The sequence below is a fragment of the Dendrobates tinctorius genome, unplaced genomic scaffold (genome assembly GCF_039654945.1).
Source record: "Dendrobates tinctorius isolate UK_male_01 unplaced genomic scaffold, ASM3965494v1 ptg000016l, whole genome shotgun sequence".
NCBI lineage: Eukaryota > Metazoa > Chordata > Amphibia > Anura > Dendrobatidae > Dendrobates > Dendrobates tinctorius.
Genome location: NW_027361684.1, coordinates 17,228,842 through 17,255,705, shown reverse-complemented (window position 1 = coordinate 17,255,705; position 26,864 = coordinate 17,228,842). Strand labels below are relative to the sequence as shown.

General features: G+C 47.8%; 1 protein-coding gene across 2 annotated transcripts in view; it reads right to left on the bottom strand.

The window, feature by feature from the left end:
- The window catches only part of PIGS (phosphatidylinositol glycan anchor biosynthesis class S), a 40,876-nt gene extending 14,269 nt beyond the window's left edge, over nucleotides 1-26,607 (bottom strand). The window contains exons 1-9 of one of the 2 annotated variants that reach the window (XM_073565529.1): nucleotides 26,462-26,607; nucleotides 26,244-26,383; nucleotides 24,310-24,421; nucleotides 22,162-22,251; nucleotides 19,187-19,278; nucleotides 10,455-10,689; nucleotides 10,231-10,373; nucleotides 9,840-9,954; nucleotides 7,493-7,638 (exon numbers count right to left, since the gene is read on the bottom strand). In XM_073565529.1, the coding sequence (XP_073421630.1) occupies nucleotides 7,493-7,638; nucleotides 9,840-9,954; nucleotides 10,231-10,373; nucleotides 10,455-10,689; nucleotides 19,187-19,278; nucleotides 22,162-22,251; nucleotides 24,310-24,421; nucleotides 26,244-26,383; nucleotides 26,462-26,492 (1,104 nt within the window). In that variant the 5' untranslated portion in view covers nucleotides 26,493-26,607. The other variant, XM_073565528.1, reaches the window with a different exon arrangement.
- Nucleotides 26,608-26,864: the final 257 nt, after the last annotated feature.

The following is a 26,864-nucleotide window of genomic DNA, read 5'->3' as shown; positions in this document are numbered from 1 at the left end:
GGACGACAAGGATGCCTCTTGAGTGCAGGACGTCCATGGTGGCCGCCATGACTTTGGTGAACGTTCTTGGAGCCGTGGCGAGTCCGAACGGAAGGGCGACAAACTGGTAGTGGTTTTGGTTGACCGCGAACCTGAGAAACCTTTGGTGGGCGGGAGCAATTGGTATGTGGAGATACGCATCCTGTATGTCTATGGAGGCGAGGTATTCTCCCTGGCCCATGGATGCAATGATGGACCGGAGGGACTCCATGCGGAAATGACGGACCCGTACGTAATTGTTGAGCTGTTTTAGGTCCAGTATGGGTCGGACGCCGCCTCCTTTCTTGGGTACTACGAACAAATTTGAGTAGAATCCTCGGAATCTCTCGATCGCGGGAACCGGCACCACAACTCCTGATTGAAGGAGAGAGGAAACCGCATGGTGGAAAGCACAAGCCTTTTCTGGTGGTGTTGGAGGAATAGAAAGGAAGAACCAGTTCGGTGGAACGGAAGTGAACTCTATCTTGTATCCGGAAGACACTATTTCCCTGACCCACCTGTCTTCTGTAATAGGCAGCCAGACTTGCTGAAAGAGTAAAAGTCGGCCGCCTACTGGTGGGGTGTCTTCCGGAGGTCGCGAGTCAAGATGAAGCGAAGTTCTGAGGTTTTCCTCCCTTGGGTTTCGCTTGGCCTGCTTTCGACTACCAAGCCCTGACCGGTCGCTGCTGCGTCCGTGGGTTGTCCCTGCGTGGAGAACGGTTACGGTTTTGCACTGGGCGCGAAACGGACCAGCCCGAGGAATTCCGAAAGGATCGGAATCGCGTCTGGTTTCTTCGTTTAAACGTGCGTTTCGGTTTTAGTTGAGGGAGAGAGGTACTCTTACCCCCAGTGGCATTGGCTATCATGGTGTCCAACTTTTCGCCGAAAAGTCTTCCAGTAAAATACGGAAGTCGCATGAGGGACTTCTTTGAGGCCGCATCCGCTTTCCATTCTCGCAGCCAGAGGATGCGTCGGATCGTGATGGCATTTGATGCTATTCCCGCTACACCTATGGCGGAATCCAGGGCTGCATGAATCATGTAGTCTGTTACCACTGCTATCTGGACCGCTTGGTCCGAGAGCTCAGGATTTGAAGCCTGAAGACCCTCCTGTAGTTTTTTGGCCGAAGCCAGGATGGCCTTGGCTGCCCAAACTGAAGCAAACGCAGGGCCCAGAGAGGCGCCTGCCGCTTCGAAAATAGAACGAGCCATGCGTTCTACTTGCCGGTCTGCTGCGTCCCTGAGTGTTGAGCTATCCGGCAGAGAGAGTAAAGTCTGCACTGCTAGCCTAGAAACCGGAGGGTCCACTTCAGGTGGATCTGTCCATTGTTTGGTGTCTTTCTGTGGGAAGGGGTACTTCGCTTCCAAATATTTGCGATTAGCGAATTTTTTCTCAGGCTGCGCAAACTGTTTGGTAAGTATTTTCTCAAACTCATGGTGATTAGGGAAGACCTTAGGTGGTTTCTGAACACTTTCGAAGCAAATCCTATGTTCTGGGACTTCCGGGGCCGACTCTGGAATTTTTAGCACCCGATGAATGGCAGAAATTATGTCCTCAACTAGCGCTGTATTGCTAGGGGGAGAAGGTACCACGGACTTGTCCGTTTCGTTATCTGAGTCGGAGTCACAGATGCCCTCCGAATCCTGTGCCTCGCTAAGGTGATAATAATAATAATAATTTTTATTTATATAGCGCCAACATATTCCGCAGCACTTTACAATTAAGCGGAGACATGTACAGACAATAAATTCAATACAAGTTAAGACAATTCAAACAGTGACATTAGGAGTGAGGTCCCTGCTCGCAAGCTTACAATCTACAAGGAAATGGGGGGACACAGTAGGTGAGAAATGCTTGTTAATTCAGGTCTGGCAATTATAATAGGGATTTTCATATAAAGCTGCATGATCCGGTCATCAGCCCGTGTGTTTAAGTGCAATAGACAAGTATCAAGTGCAGTTATCATGTGCATGAAGGATGTGGAGACAGATGAATAGTAGGGTGCAGATTCAGAATAATATTTGGAAGGAGGGAACAGGGCAAAGTTAGCTTGCTGAGTAGTTGATGTGGTAGGCTTGTTTGAAGAGATGGGTTTTCAAAGCGCGCTTGAATAGGTCAGGGCTAGGTATCAGTCTGATCGTCTGGGGAAGTGCATTCCAGAGAGCTGGAGCAGCACGAGAGAAGTCTTGGAGACGGAGGTGCGAGGTTCGGATTACGGGGGATGTTAGTCTTAGGTCATTTGTAGAACGGAGGGCACGTGTAGGGTGATAGACAGAGATGAGAGAGGAGATATAAGGCGGTGCAGAACAGTGGAGAGCTTTGTGGGTGAGAGAGATGAGTTTATACTGGACCCTGTAGCGAATAGGTAGCCAGTGTAATGACTGGCACAAGATGGAGGCATCGGTGAAGCGGCTGGACAGAAATATGACCCTGGCTGCCGCATTCAAGATGGATTGGAGAGGAGAAAGTTTGGTAAGAGGGAGACCGATCAGAAGAGAGTTGCAGTAGTCCAGACGAGAATGAATAAGAGCGACAGTAAGAGTCTTAGCAGTTTCAAAGGTGAGAAAAGGTCGGATTCTGGAGATGTTTTTAAGATGCAGGTGACAAGAGCGACTGAGTGATTGGATGTATGGAGTAAAGGAAAGTTCAGTGTCGAATATGACCCCAAGACAGCGGGCATGCTGCTTGGGAGTTATGGTTGAACCCTCCAGGGTTATTTCGATGTTAGGTAGAGGTGATCCCTGGAGGGCGACCTGGGGCGGGGGTCTTCTGTGGTGGGGGATCCCTGTGGTAAATTGCACTGTCTGTCTGTGGCAGGGGACTGCCCAGGAGACCTGGAATGACGCTGTCTCTCCCTGGAGGGGGACGACCTTGTGCTATAGTGCGATTCAGGTGATCGAGACCTGTGGGTCCGCTTACGTCTGTGAGAGTCGGAAGCAGCATGTTCCTGAGACAAGCTGTCCGTTTGCTGTGTACCGTCCATAGCCGGGGCCCGACTCTGCAGAGCTTGCAGCAATGTAGCAGTTAGGTTGTCTATGGACTGTGTCATGGACAGAGACATCTGAGTTGCCCATTCCGGCGTGGCCTGTGACACTGAAGCGTCAGTAGGGACTCCCTGGGGTTCTGACCCAGAGTTCAGGATGCAGTCCCGGCAGTGCGGATACGTGCTGCCACTAGGGAGCGTGGCTTTGCAGGCTGTGCATAATGCATAGAAACATTCCTGCCTGGTTCTCTTCCTTGAGCCCGGCATAGTGCACAGAGGCTGGCTATAAGTGATCGTACAGGGGTGGCTACGCAGAGGGAACCCACAGAGAGCCTTATAGGAAGTATAGATTCACAGCTGAGTAATGAAAACCCAGCTGTGAGCTTACCCCACCGGTGTGCCCCTAGGTCCAGCGCCGACAGATCCCAGTTCTGTGCCCCCCGGAGACCGCTGTGATGCTCCTCTCCTGGATCTCATCCAGAAAAAATGGCCACCGGGGCTCTGAGGAGAGGGAGGAGGGGGCGGAGAGCTGAAAAGGGCGCGCTGGGCTGTGTAAAAACGCCCCCTTTCTGCCTCAATCCGCCCCTTCAATGACACTCCAGTGTGTCATTTTGGTCATCCGGGGGGCTGGCCGGGGAGCGGGGAAAAGGCGGCGGCTTCGCCGAAGCCGCGGTCTAAATTAGAGGCCTGATGCCCAGGAGGGCTCCAGAGCGGCGCGGTAGTCCGGGGGGGGGGGGGGGGCGGATTTTTACCAGACCCCCACAGAATGGTCGACTGGATAGCGGTGGGGGTAGCAGGGGTAGCGGTTTCTGTATGTGGGGCCCCTGAAGCGCTATGGAGCCGCTGCTGCTGCAGAGACAGGGACGCAGAAAAAGCCCTGTCTCTGCTGTGCCATCCAGTCCGCACCCTCCCCCGGCCCCAACAGGATCCCTCAGCCGGCCTGGGGTCCCTGGAAGCTGCGGAATGCTGCCTGATCTCCGACCCTACCTGAGGCATCTCAACCTAATGCCCCCTGCGGGGGATTAGGGAGGGTGCGTCTGTCACCGTCAGGGGGTCTTCATCCTCGCCTCAACCTCAACCCAGACCCCTTAAAGGGGTTGGGGAAGGAGGGGGGTCTCGACCTCGAACCAGGACCCGAGGGACTGGGGAGGGAGCGACATGGGGAATAGCCACCTCGACCTCAACCGGGTACCCCTAATAGGGGACCGAAGAGGGAGCCATGCCGGGAGTCTCGCTGGAGACCCACTTTTCTTCATCTGTATTTCCGGTGAAAAAAAGGAAAAAAAACGGAAGAAAAAAGGTGTGCCTCCTTGCGACACTAAGCAAAAACTGGAGAAGGCTGACGCCGTCCAGGGGTGTATACTGCAGAGGAGGAGCCAAAGTTAATCTTTTTCAGATTATGCATAGTGTCGCCTCCTAGTGGACAGCAGCATAACACCCACGGTTCTGTGTCCCCCAATTAGGCGACAGAGTAAACAGGCGAGGGTCTGACACGATGCCTGGCTGCACGGACTTCCTGGTTCAGTATCTGGAGCAACATCTGCAAGTTAGCATCAGTTATTTCCCATTCTCCAAAAATCAGGTTACTTGGCTTCCTAGGAAATTGGCCCCCGAGTATGTGGGGCTGTTTGAGATAGGGAAATTAGTGGCTGATGTGAGTGATAGTAATCTCCATACGTGGCTTCAGAACAGCTTTGAGTTATGCAAGCAATGCGTCTAGGAATTATACACCGGGGCCGGCTGTCAGTCAGTGCAGGAGACGCAGTTACAGCCATTGGTCTCTATACACAGAGTGGTGACTGAACCCGCACTGGTGTCACCACCGTGACTAAAACTCTAACGCTACAGGGAGGAATAAAATTAATCTCCTCCCAGCAGCGGGGCTCTAAGTGCGAGCCCTGGGCAGGTTCAGGTTGCCATTAACCTGCAGATTAACCCCATTTTCATGTGACAGGTTCCCTTTAATAGAGGAAGTGCACTGGGTCGGGTTAATGTGCTTCCTCTAAGTGCACTGACATGACTCAGTGCTCTTCCAGCCTGATTTGCATATAGCTTCTATTCTAATTTTCTCATGACTGTCACACAGGATCTCTGCAAAAAAGGTATCATTTATTGGAATACACGCGCCTTTGTAGCCATACCACTACTTCCATGTGTAAAACAGATTCCTTACTGCTCTCTCTTCCTTCACAGCAGCTCTTCTGATGGTCATTGACCAGTGAAAAAATGTGCAATATGCCATCATTTTCTAGTAGAAGGAAAGAGGGAAATTAAGTTTCCCACTTTCTAACTTCTACAATAATCTTTCTCTATATTTTTGCCACCTAAGAGCAGCATGATGTAGAGACAGAGATGGTGATTCCAGTGATGTGTGTGTCACTTACTGGGCTGCTTGCTGTAGTTTTCATAAACTCAGTGTTTTACCAACAGGAGATTATCACTAGAGGACTAGTAAACCTGCTGCCTTGTAGTCCTCCATATCAATGAGTTGTGTATAACCCTGTCCCCACCAATGACTGGCAGCTTTCTTCCTATTCTGAGTGTAGACAGAAAGTTGCCAATTGGTGATGTAGGCAGGTTTATACAGAGCTCAGCATTCAGAGAACTGCTCAATCTGCAGCAGGTAAAAGAGGAATTTTATCAAAATTGCAGCAAGCAGCTCATTAGTGACACATCACTGTAGTCAGGGTCTCTCCGCTACATCATGGTGTTCCAAGACAGGGTAGCAAAAAGCTGATCACAGATTCCCTTTAAATATACGATGTCTGGCAACCAGCTGGGTTAAATCAAGCATCTACATTCCAGTAGGCCTTGGTTTCAAATGTGATCACAAGAAATCCTATTAATGTGGGATCGAGTTACATCTGCAGCTTGTCAAAACCAGTAGGACACGAGCTTCTACCTGACACTGGGTTTCGCCTGTCAGCTTCTTCCTGGGTCACGCATGGTGAGGTGTTTTGACATACATTTGATGTATTTTAACTCATTTATTCTTGTGAATAAAAAAAGCCAATTAGAGAAGATAATTGCCCGGCAGGGGTGCTCAATGTCCAGTTGTTCTTTACGGGACAGTGTTGTTAGCGGCGATTGCTTGTGAAACTACTGGTTTCAGCAGGACTGACAGCAGCATCATTGGATGTACACCAATACTGAAAGTGTAACTGACAGGAAGGAACCTGAATGAGTTAAAATTAGCTGATGCATTAAAAAAATTAAAATCCGCTTTTGAAAGCTTATTAGCAAATGGCCTCATGAGCAGATCACAGCGCTTCAGTCTCCTGCTGGGAGGCAGGCTCGGCCCTACTTGAGGGACAGTTCTGATCAGTAGCTTCTCCTGCTATGTGACACATGAATGGTCTGTCAGTGCTTGGTCTGTAATAACTAGATTTACATACAAGTTTTTAAAAATGGAGGAAGCTCATCCTTCAACAAAAACTTTGAAAGATATTTATTCCATGCTCAATGTATGGTTTTTGTTAGATTTACATGTAGACGTAACAAAACCTATGAAGAAGCAGATGGAAAGAGAGAGCGCTGGAAACTGCTGAGGGTGGAGGATGGTGGATTGTGATTTTGCACTTATTATCAGCAGCTCCTAGTCAGTAAGAGATGGGGGGAGAGGAGATGCTCACGGTCTAACTGCTACACATAAATCACTGGGCTGGAGAGAGATGGCTGGTATCTCAAGAGTTAACACCTCAGCCTGGAATACCACTTAGGCTACTTTCACAGTTCCGTTCCTTGGAGCTGCATCGGGCTGCGCACAGCTGCCGCTAAGCTCCGCCACGGCCGCACCTCCTCCGGTCAGCTCCACCTATGGGCACATGACGCTACATGCGACCTGAGTACCCTATGTTTAGCATTGGGTACGCAGGCCGTGTGCAGGTATGCGTTTGCCGGCGCATGCGTCCTAGTGACGGTGTGCCGACCTGCGCCAAAAGTACCACGTTGCATTTTGGTGCGCTCAGCGCGCCGTCAAAAGGACGCATGCGCCGGCAAACGCATACCTGCACATGGCCTGCGTACCCAATACTACTAAAGATAGGGTACGCAGGTCGCATGCCGCGTCATGCGCCCATAGGCGAAGCTGACCAGAGGAGATGCGGCTGTGGGGAGGAGCTTAGCGGCGGCCGTGCGCAGCTCCAAGGAACGAAAGTGTGAAAGTAGCCTAAAGCGTACATTCTGCCAAGCTCTGGTGCTCGGTCTCATTGGCAACAAACTGTACACTACGTATGATAGAAAGCTATCACAGCAGGAGAATGATAGAAAAAGCAAGTCATTTGCAAACTTGCTTCTTTTCACGCTAACTAACTAAAACAATTTAACAACACGAGAATACCCTTTAAATGCTGTGCCCGTAACTATGGCATGAAAAGAAGGGAACTCCTCCAGTCTGGTCATTGGGTTTTCTCGAGTACCCAACTGGAGAATGGAACACCAGACTGCAGTCAGCCCTATGGAGGTATAGGAGACCTTTATTTATGAACTTACCATGATACCACCCCAGCGGGGGCTGTGAAATGCATTAGAAGTCACTCTCTTCCCATCTTTATCTTGGATGTAGAGGGGAGAATGGAAATATTCTGGGACATACAGCAAAAAATTCAGCACAGGGTATAGAGAGGCAGCACTCGAACCTAGAAATTACACACAAAATTCAGAAAAAAAATAAATCTTACAGCAAACATCATAATGTACTTCTACACATTATTTGCATTTATTTTAGTAGTGAGTTATTTTACTGAGATACGTCAAACAGCAAATCAATACATTATTAGAATTGCTCTATGAGAAGAAGCCTGCAGTATTTTATTGGGTAATGTTCGCTTTGAAAGGAGCAACTTGAAAAGCTATGTATGTCCTAGATATATAAAGGGTAGATTGCTTAGCAGGTAAACTTGAATCATGGTAATTTGCATTTTGGGTTCACAGCCTCTCCTTAACCTTTCTTTTTTTTCTTTCCCATCTTCAAAGAACCAAAACCTTTATATCTTTGCATCAAGATAACAGTAAGGCTATGTGCCCACGTAGCGTTTTAAAATGCTCACTAAAAACCGGACTCCTTCCCAGAAATCTCGCTGTTTTTTCCGCGCGATTTCACCGCGATTTTACCGCGATTATGATCGCGATTTTGCCGCGATTTTCGCGTGCGATATTCAAGCACTTTCCAAGCGATTTGAAGGATCGCTTGGAAAGTGATTGACAGGTTGGTCACAATCGTCAAACATAGTGTTTGACAAGTGTGACCAGGTTTTTACTATTGAGGCCGCCTATGCGGCATCAATAGTAAAAGATAGGATGTTAAAATGCTAAAAAAAAAAAAAAAAAAAAAAAAAAAAAAATCGGGGTATATTTACCTTCCGGCGTCCCGCGCTGCATTCCCGGGCCACAGCGTTCCCAGTAATGCCTTGCGAGACCTGTGATGACGTAGTCTCGCGTTGCTATAGTGATCTCGCGAGACTACGTCATTACAGGGCCTTGCCGCAAGGCATTACTGGGAACGCTAGGCCGGGAATGCAGCGCGGGACGCCGGAAGGTAAATATACCCCGATTTTTTATTCTTTTTTTTGCAGGGGTATGGTACCCAGAGCCTGGAGGACAGTCTCCTCTCCTCCACACCGTGGGTACCAACCGCACATGAGACGCTTAACTTCCCGCATGGTGGGCATAGCCACATGCGGGAAGTAAGCGGTTCTCATGCATTCCTATGGGTGCGGAATCGCGGCAATTCTTTGCGATTCCGCACAAAAGAATGATCATGCTGCGATTTTTTCCGTGATGCGATTCCGCCGTGGAAAAAAGAGCAGCATTAGCACAGCATGTGCGGAATGCCATAGGAATGCATGGGGGGCGTTCTGTACACGATTTTTAAGCGTTTTCGTGCCGACAATCGCGGCAAAAACGCTTAAAAATCGCTACGTGGGCACATAGCCTAAGAGGGTTTTTTTTTCCTCGGATGAACTTGATGAGTATTTGTCTTTTCTCAACTGTATCAACCATATAAGTATGAGAGGGCTTGTAGTAGTGACTGACATCATTCATCTTACTAACTAGTGTGTTGAAAAAGTAGAAAAAAATGCCAAGTGATCTGAAATAATGCGGCTCCATCGCTGTTTTGTGGGACTTGTTTTTACAGCATTTAATGTGCAGTAAAAATGACCAGGCATCATTCATCAGGTCAGTGCGATTATAGCAAAGCCAAGCATGTATAGTTTGAAGATCTCCTATGCGCTCCATAGCAGCATCAAGATGGCAGGGACCTGCAGGCCCTTTATTGGAATGGTTAATGCGTAGTCACCCATGAGCTGTCAGAACCATTTAAAGGGAATCTCACAGGTTTTTGCCATGTAATCTGAGTATAGCATGATATAGGGGTAAAAACCCTGAATTCAAAGATGGGTCACTTATTAGGCTTTGGGGTGCTGTTTACTTACAATGAAGGTTTTACCTCCATGAGATTATTTATCACTGCCAGGACAGGTGCTCATGCGCTTGCTAGACTAACCATGCCCCCTCCATTGACAAGCAGCTGGCAATAGCTACCTTTCTCAGCTCTGCTACATCTAAGAACTCTGATTGTGTCACAACTGCTGCACCCAGTAAATTAAGTAATACATCGCTGGAATCAGGGTCTCTTTTCCTACATTATTCTGCTCTCGGATGAGGTAGCAAAAACCAGGTGACAGATTCTCTTTAAATGCTGCTATCAAATTAGTAGCATCTAAATGGCTAAAATAAAGCAATTTTAGCGGAGTTCGCAGTCCGCATACACCCTCACCCGGCATAGCATATACATCCAATGTTGGAAGGGGTAAATAAAGTGAGAATAAGCTCTTACCGAGCCTTGCCTCCACAGGGTTAATTACATGAGGTAGATTGTGGGCATTTAGGATGTAGCTGGAGGTTTCCTTCACAAAGCGAGGATTGACCCCCAGGATAGCGTAATACAATATCTAAAACAGAAGTAGAAGTTTGAGAATATTATCAAATAAATTATAATCTAACCGCAACAATAATAAATGTCCCAATCGCATAACCGCACTGAAAATTCATTTATTACATGGCGGCCATTCACACGCCTCCATGTAACACAGTACAAGCAGAATATGTCATACTGAGCATTTCTATTGACCCCCCATCATAACTCTACACCACAATAAAGCCTATGGACAGAAGGTGTCTTTAGGAGAAAACCACTCTATGATGAATCTTCCATGTGAGACACCTACCTGGGAATCAACAGAGAAGTTAGCGACTGGCTGCAGCTTATCCAGGAACGGCTGGATATACTGCTCCGAGGCAGAGCTTATGTTCCAGTTCAGATCATGGGATTTTGGATCTGGATTCAGTAAGGTAAAAGTGATCTCATAGCCTGAAAGAGGACAAATGAATAAGGAATCAATACTAAAGAATCCAATGCTATGCATCCAAAGCGTCTACGATCCGACGGTACCTGGACTGGACTTGAAAGCTCTCCGACTGTTCTCAGAGTCATCCCGATGGAACCTATCGGGGGAGATTCTGTCGGAGAGTGCCGCACTGATCGCTTCTTCTGTAAATGACATGGTCTGAATAACGCGGTCCAGTTTACTATTCAAGGAACGTCGGATTTCTTCAGTATTCAGCGACGGATCGAAAGTCAGCTTTATCAATGATCTCCGATGTTTCCCAATGTAGACACTGACTCCCTAGAAAAAAAAATAAATAAAGTGTTTAATTTATACAGTAAAATCCATTTAGCTCTCATTGCACTGTAATTTGCTGCAGATTCTAACACAAAAATCTGAAAATCCTCCATGTCTTAAAAAGTGGAACTGCCCCCCTATAAAAAGAGTTTTTATACATGAAAGGTGCTACCCAGTGTAGATCGGCGGTGGTACATGTCCTGGGACCCCCGCAAATCAGTAAAAATATCGGAACACAGACCCATGGACTTAGTTTTGGGCCATAGACAGCTCTGTGAGTGCAGCTCATGCAGGAGCGCTGAACTTTAGAGGACTCTTTGACTGGTCAGTGGAGGCCTCAAGTCCCCGACCATCACCGATTAGGAGCAGCGTCTGTCATATATAAAATTTTCCATATAGTACCAATTCCACTTTAAGGCCCCATACACATTAGATAAAAGTTGTCCACACCCGCTGACAGTCTAATGTCTAGGCTGGCCAACGCTCCAACAACACAGGATATTGGGGAAGCGAGAGACCCAGCCAGTGGAATGGTCTTTCGTGCAGAGATCAGTCGCAGACAGAGGGGTCCGGAAGTGGCTCTTTTAAAGAGGAAACCAGAATGGAGGAAGTGGGAGAGATCGCTGTCGGTCGAACGTTCAGACGACAGCTACCTAATACTTATGGCGGGCACTACTGTCACACAATGGACAAGAGCCGCTCCGCCTCTGCCTCGTAGTGACATTCATGCTGCACACAGAACATGGCCATCGCTTTGCTGATCACATCCGTGTCAGTTCCTCTTTAGTGACACAAATAGCACTCGTTACTTCCGTGCACCAAGATGTGTAATACGAAACAAGAAATTGAGAAAGTTTTTGCAACTTCAGTAGTTGTATCCGAAAAATGTAAAACATAGGCAAATAAATTCATATATTTTTATGGAACGGCTACACACATACTGAAGTCAGTGAACACTAGGGGCCGTTCATATCACGGTATATGTCTGCATTATATCACAAAGTTGAATAGTGTTGTAGTATTGTATAATAGATTGCATCCACCAGTGTACAAATGTGTATGGTAAACTGGGTGATGGCCTCCGTACTGGGGAAGCTCCACTGATGCATCTACGCATATGAGGAAAAGATCCCCGGATCACACACATTCATGTCCCACATCCTCTACTAGTGAGTAGGGTACAAGTAAAGAGACTGTGTACTGGAGGAAGCTGGCTGACTATTGGAATTACAATAGGAGGGGGCAGCGTTACTATAGTGGGGGAGGGGCAGACACGCCATAGGCCTAAACAGCGACATACATCGGGGGTCCTTCTGAAGTATACAGCTGACTCAGACAGTATAAGGGCTCTTTCACACGTCCTGATGTTTACAGTACTGGAAAAACCAGTACCGGGGCTATCGGTGTCCTTGTGTTTCATACTTGTGGCACACAGGTGGCAACCGTGTCACACGTACCGGCGCCTGAGAAATAGGAGAATGACTCACTGCAGCGAGAGCAGCCTCATGTTGAACTGCGGCAACCTCAATGAGATCACTGCTAGCAGCATGAGAAAAAAAGTCTCACGGTGCACCGCTGAGCTCAGCGAGTCCCCGCATTTCAGGGGAATGGCTAGGAAAACAGCCTCAGTGACCTGCGGTAACCTCAACCTCATTCTCCAGTGGTTTTCAGCTTGGACGGTCACATCTTGGTACTTGCCAGGTTGAAAACTATTTATCACAGACATTTATTACAGCATAGGACAGAACATCAGACCGGTGAGGGATAAGGTTTTTTTGTTTTGTTCTTTTACAGGAGACCATGGCTTCAATTGACTGGGCGTTAGGCGAGTAGTTTCATTTATCATTTTCTATTTTTTACAGGAGACGAGGGCTTCAATAGAACGGGCATTAGGTGAGCATAACTGTGTTTTTTATTTTTATATAAAAAAGTAAAACTGTGTGGCTTTATTTCAAATAAAAGGAATTTATTCTGGCTGTTTTAATATACACTCACTGGCCACTTTATTAGGTACACCATGCTAGTAAGGGGTTGGACCCCCTTTTGCCTTCAGAACTGCCTCAATTCTTCGTGGCAGAGATTCAACAAGGTGCTGGAAGCCTTCCTCAGAGATTTTGGACCATATTGACATGATGGCATCACACAGTTGGCGCAGATTTGTCGGCTGCACATCCCTGATGCGAATCTCCCGTTCCACCACATCCCAAAGATGCTCTATTGGATTGAGATCTGGTGACTGAGGAGGCCATTTGAGTACAGTAAACTCATTGTCATGTTCAAGAAACCAATCTGAGATGATTCGAGCTTTATGACATGGCGCATTATCCTGCTGAAAGTAGCCATCAGATGTTGGGTACATTGTGGTCATAAAGGGATGGACATGGTCAGCAACAATACTCAGGTAGGCTGTGGCGTTGCAACGATGCTCAATTGGTACCAAGGGGCCCAAAGAGTGCCCAGAAAAAATTCCCCACACCATGACACCACCACCACCAGCCTGAACCGTTGATACAAGGCAGGATGGATCCATGCTTTCATGTTGTTTACGCCAAATTCTGACCCTACCATCCGAATGTCGCAGCAGAAATCGAGACTCATCAGACCAGGCAACGTTTTTCCAATCTTCTACTGTCCAATTTCGATGAGCTTGTACAAATTGTAGCCTCAGTTTCCTGTTCTTAGCTGAGAGGAGTGGTACCCAGTGTGGTCTTCTGCTGCTGTAGCCCATCTGCCTCAAAGTTCGACGCACTGTGCGTTCAGAGATGCTCTTCTGCCTACCTTGGTTGTAACGGGTGGCAATTTGAGTCACTGTTGCCTTTCTATCAGCTCGAACCAGTCTGCCCATTCTCCTCTGACCTCTGGCATCAACATGGCATTTCCGGCCACAGAACTGCCGCTCACTGGATTTTTTTTCTTTTTCGGACCATTCTCTGTAAACCCTAGAGATGGTTGTGCGTGAAAATCCCAGTAGATCAGCAGTTTCTGAAATTCTCAGACCAGCCCTTCTGGCACCAAAAATCATGCCACGTTCAAAGGCACTCAAATCACCTTTCTTCCCCATACTGATGCTCGGTTTGAACTGCAGGAGATTGTCTTGACCATGTCTACATGCCTAAATGCACTGAGTTGCCGCCATGTGATTGGCTGATTAGAAATTAAGTCTTAACACACAGTTGGACAGGTGTACCTAATAAAGTGGCCAGTGAGTGTACAATATAACTAGATGATTAGTAATGAATAAGTGTTTAATAGACGCCTCTCCATGAATAAGATGTAGGTTTGATGTCACAGGACAATACAAAGGTGACATCAACCCCACAAATATGAACCCCACTTGCCACCGCCACAGTACAAGTGAGAAGAGTTGGGCAAAGTGCCAGAATTGACGCATCTAATAGATGTGCCTTTTTTGGGGCGTCTGCGAGCTGCTATTTTTAGGCCCCTTACCAGCCTGAGAATACCATCTCCAGCTGTCTGCTTTAGCTTGGCTGGTTGTCAAAAAGGAGATTTTTGTGTACTCACCGTAAAATCTCTTTCTCTTAGCCTTTAATTGGTGGACACAGAACCTTGGGTGTTATGCTGCTGTCCACTAGGATGCGACACTATGCGTAATCTGAAAAAGATTAACTTTGGCTCCTCCTCTGCAGTATACACCCCTGGACGGCGTCAGCCTTCTCCAGTTTTGTGCCAAAGCATAAGGAGGAACGTAACCAAATAACATAACCATGCCTGTAAGAAGGCTACTATGTACGAGCTCAAGAACAATATGAGAACTCAACAGGAAACAACGGCCCGTAAGGGCAACAGGGTGGGAGCCGTGTCTCCCAATTAAAGGCTAAGAGAAAGAGATTTTACGGTGAGTACACAAAAATCTCCTTTACTCTGTCGCCTAATTGGGGGACACAGAACCTTGGGACGTCCCAAAGCAGTCCCTGGGTGGGAAGCAGTGGACGAATATTGTGCTGACAGTCCCCTAGACTTGGGGTACTGCCGCCTGCAGAACCAGTCTACCCAGGCTCGCATCCGCTGAGGACTGGGTATGAACACTGTAGTGTTTCGGAAACGTGTGTAAGCTAGTCCAAGTGGCCGCCTTGCACACTTGTTGTGCCGAAGCCTGATGCCGAATGGCCCAGGAGGCCCCTACTGCCCGTGTAGAGTGTGCCGTGATACCGGCCGGAAGAGGGGAACTGTTAAGTCGGTAGGCCTCATGTATGGTGGACTTGATCCACCTGGCAAGGGTAGCCTTGGAAGCCGGCAACCCCTTGCGACTACCTTCCGGAAGAATGAAGAGGGAATCGGATTTCCGGAAAGGTGCAGTCCTGGACATGTAAATCCGCAATGCTCTGACTAGGTCAAGCGTATGCAGAGCCTTCTCCACTCTATGGACCAGAACCGGGCAAAGGGAAGGCAGTGAAATCTCTTCGTTAAGGTGAAAGTTGGACACCACCTTCGGAAGGAAGGATGGTACCGTGCGGAGAACCACCTTGTCCTGGTGAAAGGCTAGGAAAGGTCGTCTGCAGGAAAGTGCTGACAATTCCGACACTCTGCGTAACGAGGTGATAGCCACTAGAAAAACCACTTTCTGAGACAGAATGGAGAGTGGAACTCCTCTAAGAGGTTCGAAGGGTGGAGCTTGCAATGCTGTCAGGACCAGATTGAGGTCCCACGTATCCATCGGACGTTTGTAGGGAGGAACCAATCGGGAATCTTCCTGGATGAAAGTCCTTACTTGTGGTTTAATAGCAATGCGCTTTTGAAAAAGGACTGAAAGCGCCGACACCTGACTCTTAAGCGAACTTAAGGATAGCTTGGCATCTAGGCCCGATTGAAGAAAACCTAGTACCTTCGGGAGGGAATAAGGAAGTGGGACTTGTCCATGAGATTCGCACCAAGAAAAGAAGGCTCTCCAGGTACGATAATAGAGCTTGGCGGAGGCAGGCTTCCTTGCCCTGATCATAGTTGCAATGACTGCAGGTGAAAAACCTGCCTGGGTTAGAATCCAGGTTTCAAGGGCCATGCCGTCAAATTGAGGGCCCCTGAATTCTGGTGGAAGAACGGACCTTGAGACAGAAGGTTGTGGCGGTCGGGTAGACGCCAGGGGGCGTCTGCCGTAAGTTGGACGATGTCGGCGTACCAAGTACGTCTGGGCCAGTCTGGCGCGATGAGGATGGTCAGAACTCCCTCTTGCTTGATCTTCCTCACGACCCTGGCGATTAGGGGGAGGGGTGGAAAAATGTACAGGAGTCGGAACTGGGACCAGTCCTGGACCAGGGCATCCGCTCCGAGCGACCGCGGGTCGTGTGTCCTGGCCATGAAATTGGGAACCTTGGTATTGAGATGGGATGCCATTAGGTCCACATCCGGGGTTCCCCAGCGTTGACAGATCTGGTAAAAAATCTTGGGATGGAGAGACCACTCCCCCGAGTCCATTCCTTGCCTGCTGAGGAAGTCGGCTTCCCAGTTTTCTACACTCGGAATGTGTACCGCAGAAAGTACCAACATCGTGTCTTCCGCCCAGCGGAGGATATGAGCCACTTCTCTCATCGCCTGGGCGCTGCGGGTCCCGCCTTGGTGATTGACGTATGCCACAGCCGTGGCATTGTCCGACTGTATCCGTATGTGCGAGGCTGCAAGCAAGTGATGAAAGGCTCTCAGTGCCAAGAGAATGGCCCTGATTTCCAGAACATTGATGGGCAATGTCACTTCCCTCGGTGACCACTTGCCCTGTGCCCTGTGATGAAGGTGCACCGCCCCCCAGCCTGTCAGGCTTGCATCGGTAGTCAGGATCTTCCATTGTCCTGAGAGGAATGGCTTCCCTCATGTAAGCGAGGTTGGTTTGAGCCACCAATGCAGGGACCTCCTGGTTGATGACGTCAACCTGAACTCCCTGTCGAGGGAGAAGGGGTTCCTGTCCCAAGATCCGAGTATGGCTAGTTGAAGGACCCTGAGGTGAAACTGGGCAAATGGCACTGCCTCTATTGCTGCTGCCATCCTGCCGAGGATTCTCATGGCAAACCGGAGAGATCGAGGAGGACTGCGAAGGAGTGTGCGAACTCCCAGACGGATGGCCAGTGTCTTGTCCTTGGGAAGGAGCACCAGGCCCCTGGTGGTGTCGAATACCATTCCCAGGAATGTTAGAGTCCGAGTTGGGATGGTCGATCCGTGAAAAAAAGGAAAAAAAAAAAAAAAACGGAAGAAAAAAAGGTGTGCCTCCTTGCGACACTAAGCAAAAACTGGAGAAGGCTGACGCCGTCCAGGGGTGTATACTGCAGAGGAGGAGCCAAAGTTAATCTTTTTCAGATTATGCATAGTGTCGCCTCCTAGTGGACAGCAGCATAACACCCAAGGTTCTGTGCCCCCCAATTAGGCGACAGAGTAAAAATGTTTGTTTGTTTTTAAATCAGCCTTGCTAAAGCTGACAGTTTTGCCTGGCTGGTTATCAAAAATACAGGGGAATTCACGCCATGTTTTTTAAAAAAAAAATTATTTATTGCACTTGTTCCTGCTGATGAATAGTCCCATGAGCTGCCGCCTGCTTTCCCTGTTATTAGTGGCAGCAAGCATAGGCTGATGGGAGTAGTAGTCCCAAAACCAAATGTATGTAATCTTCTGTGTGTTTTATTATTTTTTTGCAATAAACGCTTGTTTTTTGCAATAAGATGCAAATTGCACTGGTACCATTTTTTTTTGTTTAGGTACCAACGAATTTTTGATCACTTTATTACATTTTTTATTGCGTTTTCCACGATGTAGTTTTATAGTAAGTGTTGATGCAATTACACCGATATCCGATCTGTAACATTATTTTTAAGTTTTCCAACTTTTACAAAGAAAATCACTTTCTCACAAATATTTTTTCCATCATATTCTGAAAATCATAACACTTTCATTTTTCTGAATACAGATCACTAGGAGGACTTGTTTTTTTATTTTTTGATCTTTGTAACTACACTTTAATTGAAGCAGAGTGAACAAAAATGTTAATTGTGGCATAGACTTATTGATTTAGTGTAGTATTCATGATGCGGGAAAACTGTGGCATACTTATTGTACTGGATGTTATAGACTTGGTGACACCAGATGTGTTTTAAGGCATTCATTATTTTATTAAATTAAACATTGTTTAATTCAGAAAATTGGATATCTTCTTTTAAACACAAAATCACATACAATACCTATTAGTCCTACAAGAGGACTGGGAAAAGCATCCTATGATCTGATGTTTTTATCTCCAGCCACCGGGCACTGAGGTGGGAGGCGACGGGATGTGGTTAAGAATAATATCACTTGTGTATTCCCGCTCTCGCTACTGTGTCTTTCATCCCACGTGATCACTCGCTGCACAGAGTATCCCCCACTCTGGCCATATCACAATGACGGTTTAGGACACTGCCACCATGGGACGCACTTTCCATAAAAAGGAATAACAAAAAAACAAGTCAATGTGACCAGAGCCAATTCCAAGCAGTATCCCTCACCGCATGACTATTGCCAACATGAGCTGTGGCAGTGCCTAGATAGAAGGCCACATACATCTGCAACTTTCAACACAGATTTTCATTATCAAGACGAGCAGCTGATAAACTACCAAGGAATTTGTTTACTATGATGTGACCAATTCTTGTGTAACTGGGTACAGCAGACGCCGACCCCCGGTGCCGCTCTGTGTGGACACTACAACGTGCAAGAATGCAAAGTGGCCGCTGCTCAATGTGTCCTATGTAGGATTACTCTGCTGAGTGTCACTTCATTCATTCCACAAAAGCATCACCGGCATTAGGGAAACAGACCGATTAACCAAGCAAAACTAATCATTAAGTCTGTGTCAAACTACCTGTTATATGCCCACATTTGCAGTCCGGAAGACTAGACATCTGCTTAGGTCCCCATGCTCCCCCAGCCATTGACATGCCGCTAATAGCGGCACACCACACAACCGCTATGGGGGTCGGAGCCAGCGTGGCCCCTCCCCCCACATTCAACTGTATCAGCATCATAGATACCAACAGAGCTGAAAGCAATGATGGAGGAGAGAGCGTCAGATGACGCTCTCTCCCCCATCATTCCCCTCTGCCGCAAAAGGTGCGCGATGACGTCACTTCTTTACGCACAGTGTGATATATCCAGAGCTGCATTATACTATATGGAGGTCTATGGGGACTATATTATACTATATGGATGACTATGGAGAGTGTATTATACAATATGGAGGACTATGGGGCCCCACTTTGTCTAGAATCGTCCCTGTTTGCAGTGAACATTTAGGAAGGTGAAGCATTACACTGACAGCTGAGGGCCGTGTATCACCAGGACATAGCAATGCTCCTCCAGCCAGAGGCCAACCCCCATCCCCATCCCGGCCAGAGGCCACCTCCCCTACCAGCCAGAGGCCACCTCGCCTACCAGCCAGAGGCCACCTCCCCTACCAGCCAGAGGCCGCACTATTATCAGACGTCTGTAGAAAGCAGTTTAGCTCAGTTCGTACCGGTGTGGACATTACCTGAGGAAAAAGCGGTGCAGCCTCTGGTATAATAACTATGGACAGAGATCCCTGGATTCCTTTGCTTTGCTGTTGGAGAGCTAGATCTGCCTCTGTAAAACAAGATGGACAAGTAAGAGTCTGAACAAGGGCTTGCTCTCACTTGCGAGGAAATCGGGCGAGTGCAATCTGATAAAAAAAAAAAAAAAAAATTGGATTGCACTTGGCATTCTGCAAATGACTGCGAGAATCAGATCGCATGCACCCATACAAGTCTATGTGCGTGTGAAACACCGGAGTGCACTCAGATATTACACGAGTGCGGCGCGATTCCCACGGACGCCGGCAATGGAGGAGATGGAGATATTACTTTCACCGTCTCCTCCTCACCTGTGCTGTGATTCTCTGATGCGAGAGGCTCGGAGCACAGCGCACTGACACTCGGATCACACTCACTGCAGAGTTGGAGCAGAGGGACGTTAGCATATCGCATCCGATGGCATACACTGGTGTCTCTGGCCTAAACCTCCTGTTATGATGATAGCCAATGCCTCCATCACTGGATAGCAGAATAAATAGAAATTGTCATACCGGTATATAGGTACTGTCCCTAAAAAAAAACGAAGGACGTCAAAACAAAAACCAGACTCCATGAAAGATAATGGGACCCCTTCAGGCCCCGTGGGTTTTTATCATGTGGCAAATTTTCTCAGGACTGAATTTACACCAAACCTAAATGGTTCTCACACACAGGCAAAAAAAGAGTATTGATCCCCAGCACCGCAACATTATTTCTGGGGGGCTTCAACACGTTGCCTCTTCTTTGAGAGCGGCAATTGGTTGAGTTTCACCATATGGACATTACTGGCTACTCCATAAAGATCGCGTACAATGGCCCAATAAATCAGAAAATGACGTTCTGAAGAATCTTTGCGCTCATCACGGATAATCATACTGAATGGGCTCACATCACGTAGCAGGGAGTGCTGATATTCAATACAACACCATAAAGCTCAGCTTCCAAACCTACATGGTGTCGCCCTCTAGTGTCACCTACAGGAAATAAGAGACGCACTATTGTCAGGCCCATAACCACAAAGGCAAACACAACGTAGCTCTAAAGCTAATATGCTCCAGAATGACCGAGCATCCAGCATGCCGCCAGTCCCCAATAAACGCACTCCTGATTTTGGCTATAAAATACTGATGTATTGTGTGTATGAAGCCATTGATGTCCTGATAAAAGTCCCCTAATAACCTGAAGGATTTTGCACAGGACTCTAACCTAACTTTCAGCAAAATGAATCAGTCTGTAAAGTTTCTATACCATAATGCACTGCTACTTGGGAACTTCTTCCTTAGTTCCCATTTAAATGGGATGTCCGGCTTTAGTCTACAAGTCAGTGGTCACTCTGTGTGACTCCAGAATTGGGAATCCTCATGTTGCGTGCACGGCGAGGTCCCCTGTTGTCGGTCGCAGGAGAGGGCGGTAACGTTACCACAAGTATGTGATTTCCATACTTTCGGCCACATTACGACTAGACGTCCTCAGCCTTGGCCTCGCTCAAAACACTTGCATTGAGTAAGGCTGCGCACATCTTGTCGGCACGTAACCACAAGGGTTTCCTGGTGTCAGCATCAGGAGAGGGCAGTTATGTGAACACAATTATGTGATTTCCATACTTCGGGCAACATTCCAACTAGATGTGCACGACCTTGCTCAACACACTAGCATTTAGCGAGGCTACACGTCTTGTCGGCATGTGACCACATGTATTCAAATCGCATACCAATGGTAACATGCCAGCAGCTCCTGACATGCGAGAATCCTCACAGAATGCACAATGTGAGGATTCACAAGTCTGGTGTCGTATAGAGTGACATTGCAGACTAGTAGCATAAGACCAGACAACCCCTTTAGTCTTTACTCCTATACATTCCCACAGTCATCAGGTGCTTTATGGTGAGACAACCTATAGGAGCCGAAAAAACAGTCCGCAACATTATCGATGGCTACATGATTCCTATGTGGACTGTGAAATGTGCTGTTACAGCCGGTCCGGGTTCTGGCGCTGCCCCCAGTTCTGGTCCCTCACCCACTCCTGCTCTCGAGGCTGTCCCTGTACCTGTGCGAGGTCCCCGTCAGGATTTTCGCTCTCTGTCTGTCCCATGGTGTTCTGCTGCTTCTCTCTCCCCCACTTCCTGGCACGCTGCCAGCAGGCCTCCAGGGAGAATGTTTAGGATGCAGCTTCCTTCTGGTCTCAAAGGGACAGCGCACAGTTTTTGAAAATATCAATTAACCAATGGCAGCACACTGATTACTATTTCTGGCCACTCCGCCATAGGGAGAGTGCCGGAGCAACGAGTATCTACTCTTGCTATATCCAGCTCTGTCTGCGCTGTTATAGCATTCTGGTTGCACTCTGCTTATACCGTTTGTTTCCAAGGAATACCAGTGGCCAGCTGTTCGGCTATCCTAAGACGACACCTGTACCTATATACTCAAGTGCCATCCCGTTCAGCCACTCGCCATCCGTACCCCTGGATGACGCTAAAGTTGCTGGAGCCAGCTTCCTTTCTTCTACCCGGAATCTGACTACCCTCGCCAGAGCCGGCTTCATCTCTCATACCCAGTGCCCGACAGTCAGCTCCACTATATCTGTAATATCTGTTTACCCGTTTGTCCCTCTGGGACAGCTGCCACGTGTTCGGGGTCTAACTGGAGGTAGCACCTGTGTCCCCCAGGTATTCCACTCTGGTCCTGTTCAAGGGATCTTACTACGGATACCTGGGGCTCACTAGTTACACCCCCTTCGGAGCCTCCCCGGACTGACGTCCCACTCAAAAAATAAAAAACTAATGTGAACTTCATCACCTGTGCCTCCGCTTCCCTTCATTACATGCACCATGTGGCCATCGCTGGTACATATACTATAGAGAGGATTTATCCATTATTGTTCTATAGCAGAAAGAAATACACTAAAACCGTCTTATACCTGACAAGCTTGGCATCGACAGAATCTCATCCTCCTCGTAGGTCGTTCTTCTGTATCTGAACTCATAGCGGCAATTAAAAGTGGTGTGAGCTGTGGGAAAGCACATAGACGGGAATAAGTGAGTCGTTTCAGGACTGCGACCATCTTGTCCTCTAGCCCCATGTATTCTTTGTTCAGTTTTATGTAGCCACATTCCAAGTGCCGTAACTTTTTATTTTTCCATCAAATCTAGTTCTATGAGCTCCTGACATTATTTTTAGTTATTTTTAAGCACTGTAGTATACAGCCATAAAGGGAATCTGTCAGTAGGATCAACCTTCCTAAGCCTTCCATATGGGCATATAGGTCATAAGAAACTGAAGAAAATGACAGATTGACATCTGTGATCCGATGTCTTATCCCAGAGAAATCCGTGTTCTTCTTATAAGTAAATGAGCTGTTCCAGACTCTGGGGAGGAGACTGATCTCTTTGAGAATCTGCCTCCAGAGTCTGTAAGGACACGTTACCAGTGTGAGACATGTAACTAATGCAGAACAGGAGAACTGATCTTTGTCTCCTTACAAACACATCTGCTGCAGCTCTCACAGCTCTGCTGTATTACAACCCTGCTTGTGAGTTGGAAGCTGAGAGGAACCTGCAGATGTGTCAGGTATAATCACACACAGCTCTGCAGGGAGATCAGGTGAGCAGAGAGCAGCCATCACACTGGGAACAACCCTTCTATTTCTAATAATCTCTGGAGGCAGATTCTCAGGGAGATCAGTGTCCCGCCCAGAGATCTTAACAGCTCATTTACATATAACAAAAACATGCATTTCTCTGGAGCAAGACATCAGATCACAGAACCAAGGTATCATTTTATACAGCTTCCTATGCCCTTTGCCCATATGGACAGCTTAGGAGGGTTCATCCTACTGACAGATTCCCTTTAATCTCTCATTTACCATAACACATTATTTAAAAAAAATACAAGAATGGTGACACAGGAATAATGACTTCATATCAAAGATTCCTAACATTAAAGCTATCAGACAGGTGGTAACTAGTGACGAGCGAACGTGGTCGGATAAGGTGCTATCTGAGCATGCTCAGGTGCTAACCGAGTGTCTTTGGCGTGCTCGGATAATATGTTGAAGTCGCTGTGGCTGCACATCTTGTGGCTGTTCGACAGCCGCAACACATGCAGGATTGCCTGTTTGTTAGACATGCAGCCACGGAGCCTCAAACATAGAGCATCTTCGGCGTGAGTGAATACTACTAGCACACAAGCATGCTCAGATATCACCATCTCCGGGCACGTTCGCTCATCATAGTGGTAACTTATTAGGGGTTTTCTAAGCTCAATATAAATCTCTGCAGTCATTCGATGTTACTGCCGCTTGCTAAATCTTGACAGTGTGCAGCTACCACACTGTTAGGATGCCCCTCTATTCCATCTCAAGAAGGTGGTCACACATCAGCAAGCATGTGATTTGCACACTTGCGGTCTCATCATGTTAAATTGAGGGAAGTGGATGAGAAGATAATCGATACGAGACTGAGCAGGAAATGCAGGGGAATCCTCACAGTGTGTATACTGCATACTGTCAGCTTTAGGCAATCTGCAGTCACAGAGTAACTGTAGAAATGTACGTGGAGGCTGTAAAACTGCTTTACTGATCAGTGGAGGTCTGACTGCTGGGAACACCACCCATCATAACGGCTGAGCTTAAATGTAACACTTATGGGCTGCTGCAGCGGGAGACACCTGTGTATTACAGCAGGCTCAGCTCCTGTGCCCGCACCAACTACTGAACTAAACATCCATAAGTGAGAATGCACTGGTAAAAAGTAGCACTGTTATGTCCATATGTAGCAAGGGGTTATAGAGAAGAACATTTTTATGTTGGTTATATAAAAGTTAATGTGAATAAACCAAAGTGCATCCAAATATAACAAAATTCCATTAATGATGCAGTCATAGGGGATTCATTAGCCGCATCTTAAACCTGTTATGTTACATGAGACGGCAGCACGGGCCCGGCACCCACATACTAGTAATATATGACAATAGGCAGGGGCTTTCAATAAGATTTCCAGAAATACATATTGTGCAAAGAGATCCTCAGCACAAACGTTTGCCTGAAGCCCCAGAATTAAATACTCACAGTTCAGTACGGTCTCTTTTTCCATGATATCGGATGCTGGGATTCTCCTTTGCTGATCCGCCGTCAATGTTCCCTTAGAAAAGATGACTTCTACAGGGACAGTGAGCTGCAGCTGAGACATGGATAGAGGTGATATTAGATCAGAATTATGTGCACAGCAACCTGCCGGTCCCAGTCCCCTCATAACTCCTTAAAGGGCTTCATCACTACACTGATGGTGCTGACCTACCCCTGGGATAGGGGTTATCGGTATTAGATGGGTGAGGGTCCAACACGCAACGTCTCCACCGATCAGCGGCTGTAGTCTGTGCAGTCAGAACAGCACATCTCCGTACAGAGCTGTCTGGTCTGACAGCTCAGCTCCTAGTCACTGCAATAGGGTCCACGCTGCAGTAACCAGGGACGGTCACATCTGGGGGGGGGGACCCCGGCCAATCTGATATTTTTCACCCATCTATCTCAAAGCAGAGAATGAATTTCCTAGTGAATAGGAATGTGGCTTTAGTAGCTTGTCTGCATCCTGCATGGAAGAAGGGGTCTGGACTGACCCCTGGGATGTTCTCGGACCCCCTGCACCAAGAGGCAGAATCCTGAACGTGTGTTCTCTGTGCAGAGACGCTCACAACCATCTGCTGAGCTCCAGTATATGGGGCTGTAAAGTCCTGCAACAGGCGGACCAGCAGAGTACCAAAGTGGACGCCGGATCGGAGTAATGCAAATCTGATTGCACAACTCTATTAAAGGGCTGTGTCCTGACTTCTGAAGTCGAGGCCAGAAATACATTCATATATCTTGTATTACAGCAGCTACATGAACAGCCGTCCATGACACACACATGGGTGCCCAGCCACTGATTTCTTCAGTTTTACTTAAAGGAAATCTGTCATCAGGTTTTTGCTAGAGCAGAATTATCTAGGGTCAGAGACCCTGATTCCAGTAATGTGTCACTTACTGGGCTGCTTGTTGTTATTTTGATACAATCTGTTTTCTCTGTTGCAAGTCTTCCAGTTTTCTAAACGCTGTGTAAGCCTGCCCACATCACCGATTGGCAGCTTTATGAGCACACACTGCATAGGCAGAAAGCTGCCTATCAATTGTGGAGATGTGGTAATACACAGCAGATCGACTACATGAAAGGAGACGACTAGTCATGTGGTGATAATCTCCTGCTAATACAATCGGCTTTCAAAATCAATTTTTATCAAAAGGACACCAAACTGTAAGTGACACAACACAACACTGGAATCTGGGTCTCTACCCCTACATATTCCTTTTTGGAGGGCTTTTCTCTGATGTGGGATTAACAACTTCTAGCTCCCGGCTACAAAAACAGCCGAGCGCAGCTTAGCTTTGCTGTTAGAGTAACTTCCATTAACATGAATGGGAGCTATGGAAATAGTGAAGCAATGTGAGCGACTCTGCTAGTGTAACTAACGGGTGGAGGGGCACAGGTATCAAGAGCTGCAGGACTGGGACCCCCAAGGTCTTACTCTAATGGCCAGTCACTGTGCCCAGAACAGTGGAGAGAAGGGGTGACCACAAGAATACACGTGGTGCTGGGGGATTGGAGGGGCACGGATGATTACAGTATAGTGACCCCTGCACAGGTGGCGATGTCACTGCCACAGGTGAATGGGGTCAGCATACAACCATCAAGGCACAAGGAAGCCGCACCGGCTGGATCACTCGCCATGTCCCCCGCAGGCGGCAGCATTGTGACACCATTCACCAGGGTTACGCTGCGATGTACGATCGATGGCTGCGTGACCAGCGCTCGCCAATGTCGCCGTGCCCCCTGCAGCGCTAGTTCTGGCTCCTTACTGCTCGGTCCCATCTGCTGCTGGCACAGAACCAACGGAGCCCATCATGTACTGTGCACATGGTGCGGTATTATCCATGCGGTGTGTACGGCGCCATACTCCCACACTGCTCACCCGCAGGAGGCCCAGCTGTCTGATGTCGGCGTACGGCAGGGAGGCTCGGTACGTCTCCGTAGTCTTCCACCAGAGCGGCAGTCCGAGCACAGCGGCCATCAGGGCTATGGCGAGCGCGGCCCGCTTCCCGCGGGAGGCCTCTGTGGAGAAGAGCAGACATGGAGCGGGGGTTATCCTCCAGCCACCCATCAATTCATTCCCATGTAATCGTCACTCACCCAGGGCAGCCGCCGTCACGGGAGCCGCCATGTTTACTTCCGGCAGACAAAGGCAGAGTCACGTGTCCTCTAGTGACCGCACACCTCGGAGACGGACTGGCGGCCATTTTTCTGTAGCCCAATCCTCGTTTAAGTCAGTGAAGAAGAGCATGTAAAATGTCTACATATAGGGCGACAGGAGGAAGGGAAAAGATCGTGCTCTATCGACAAGCCACAAGGGAACCTGAAGAAAGTTGCAGGTGTGAGGCTATGTGCCCACGTTAGCGTTTTTAAACGCTCAGGAAACTGATCCCCTTCCCAGAAAACGTGCATCTTTTTTCCATGCGTTCTTGCACAAAAGACGCGTTTTTTTCCGCGCGTTTTCTGGGAACATTATTATTTATTGTTATAGCGCCATTTATTC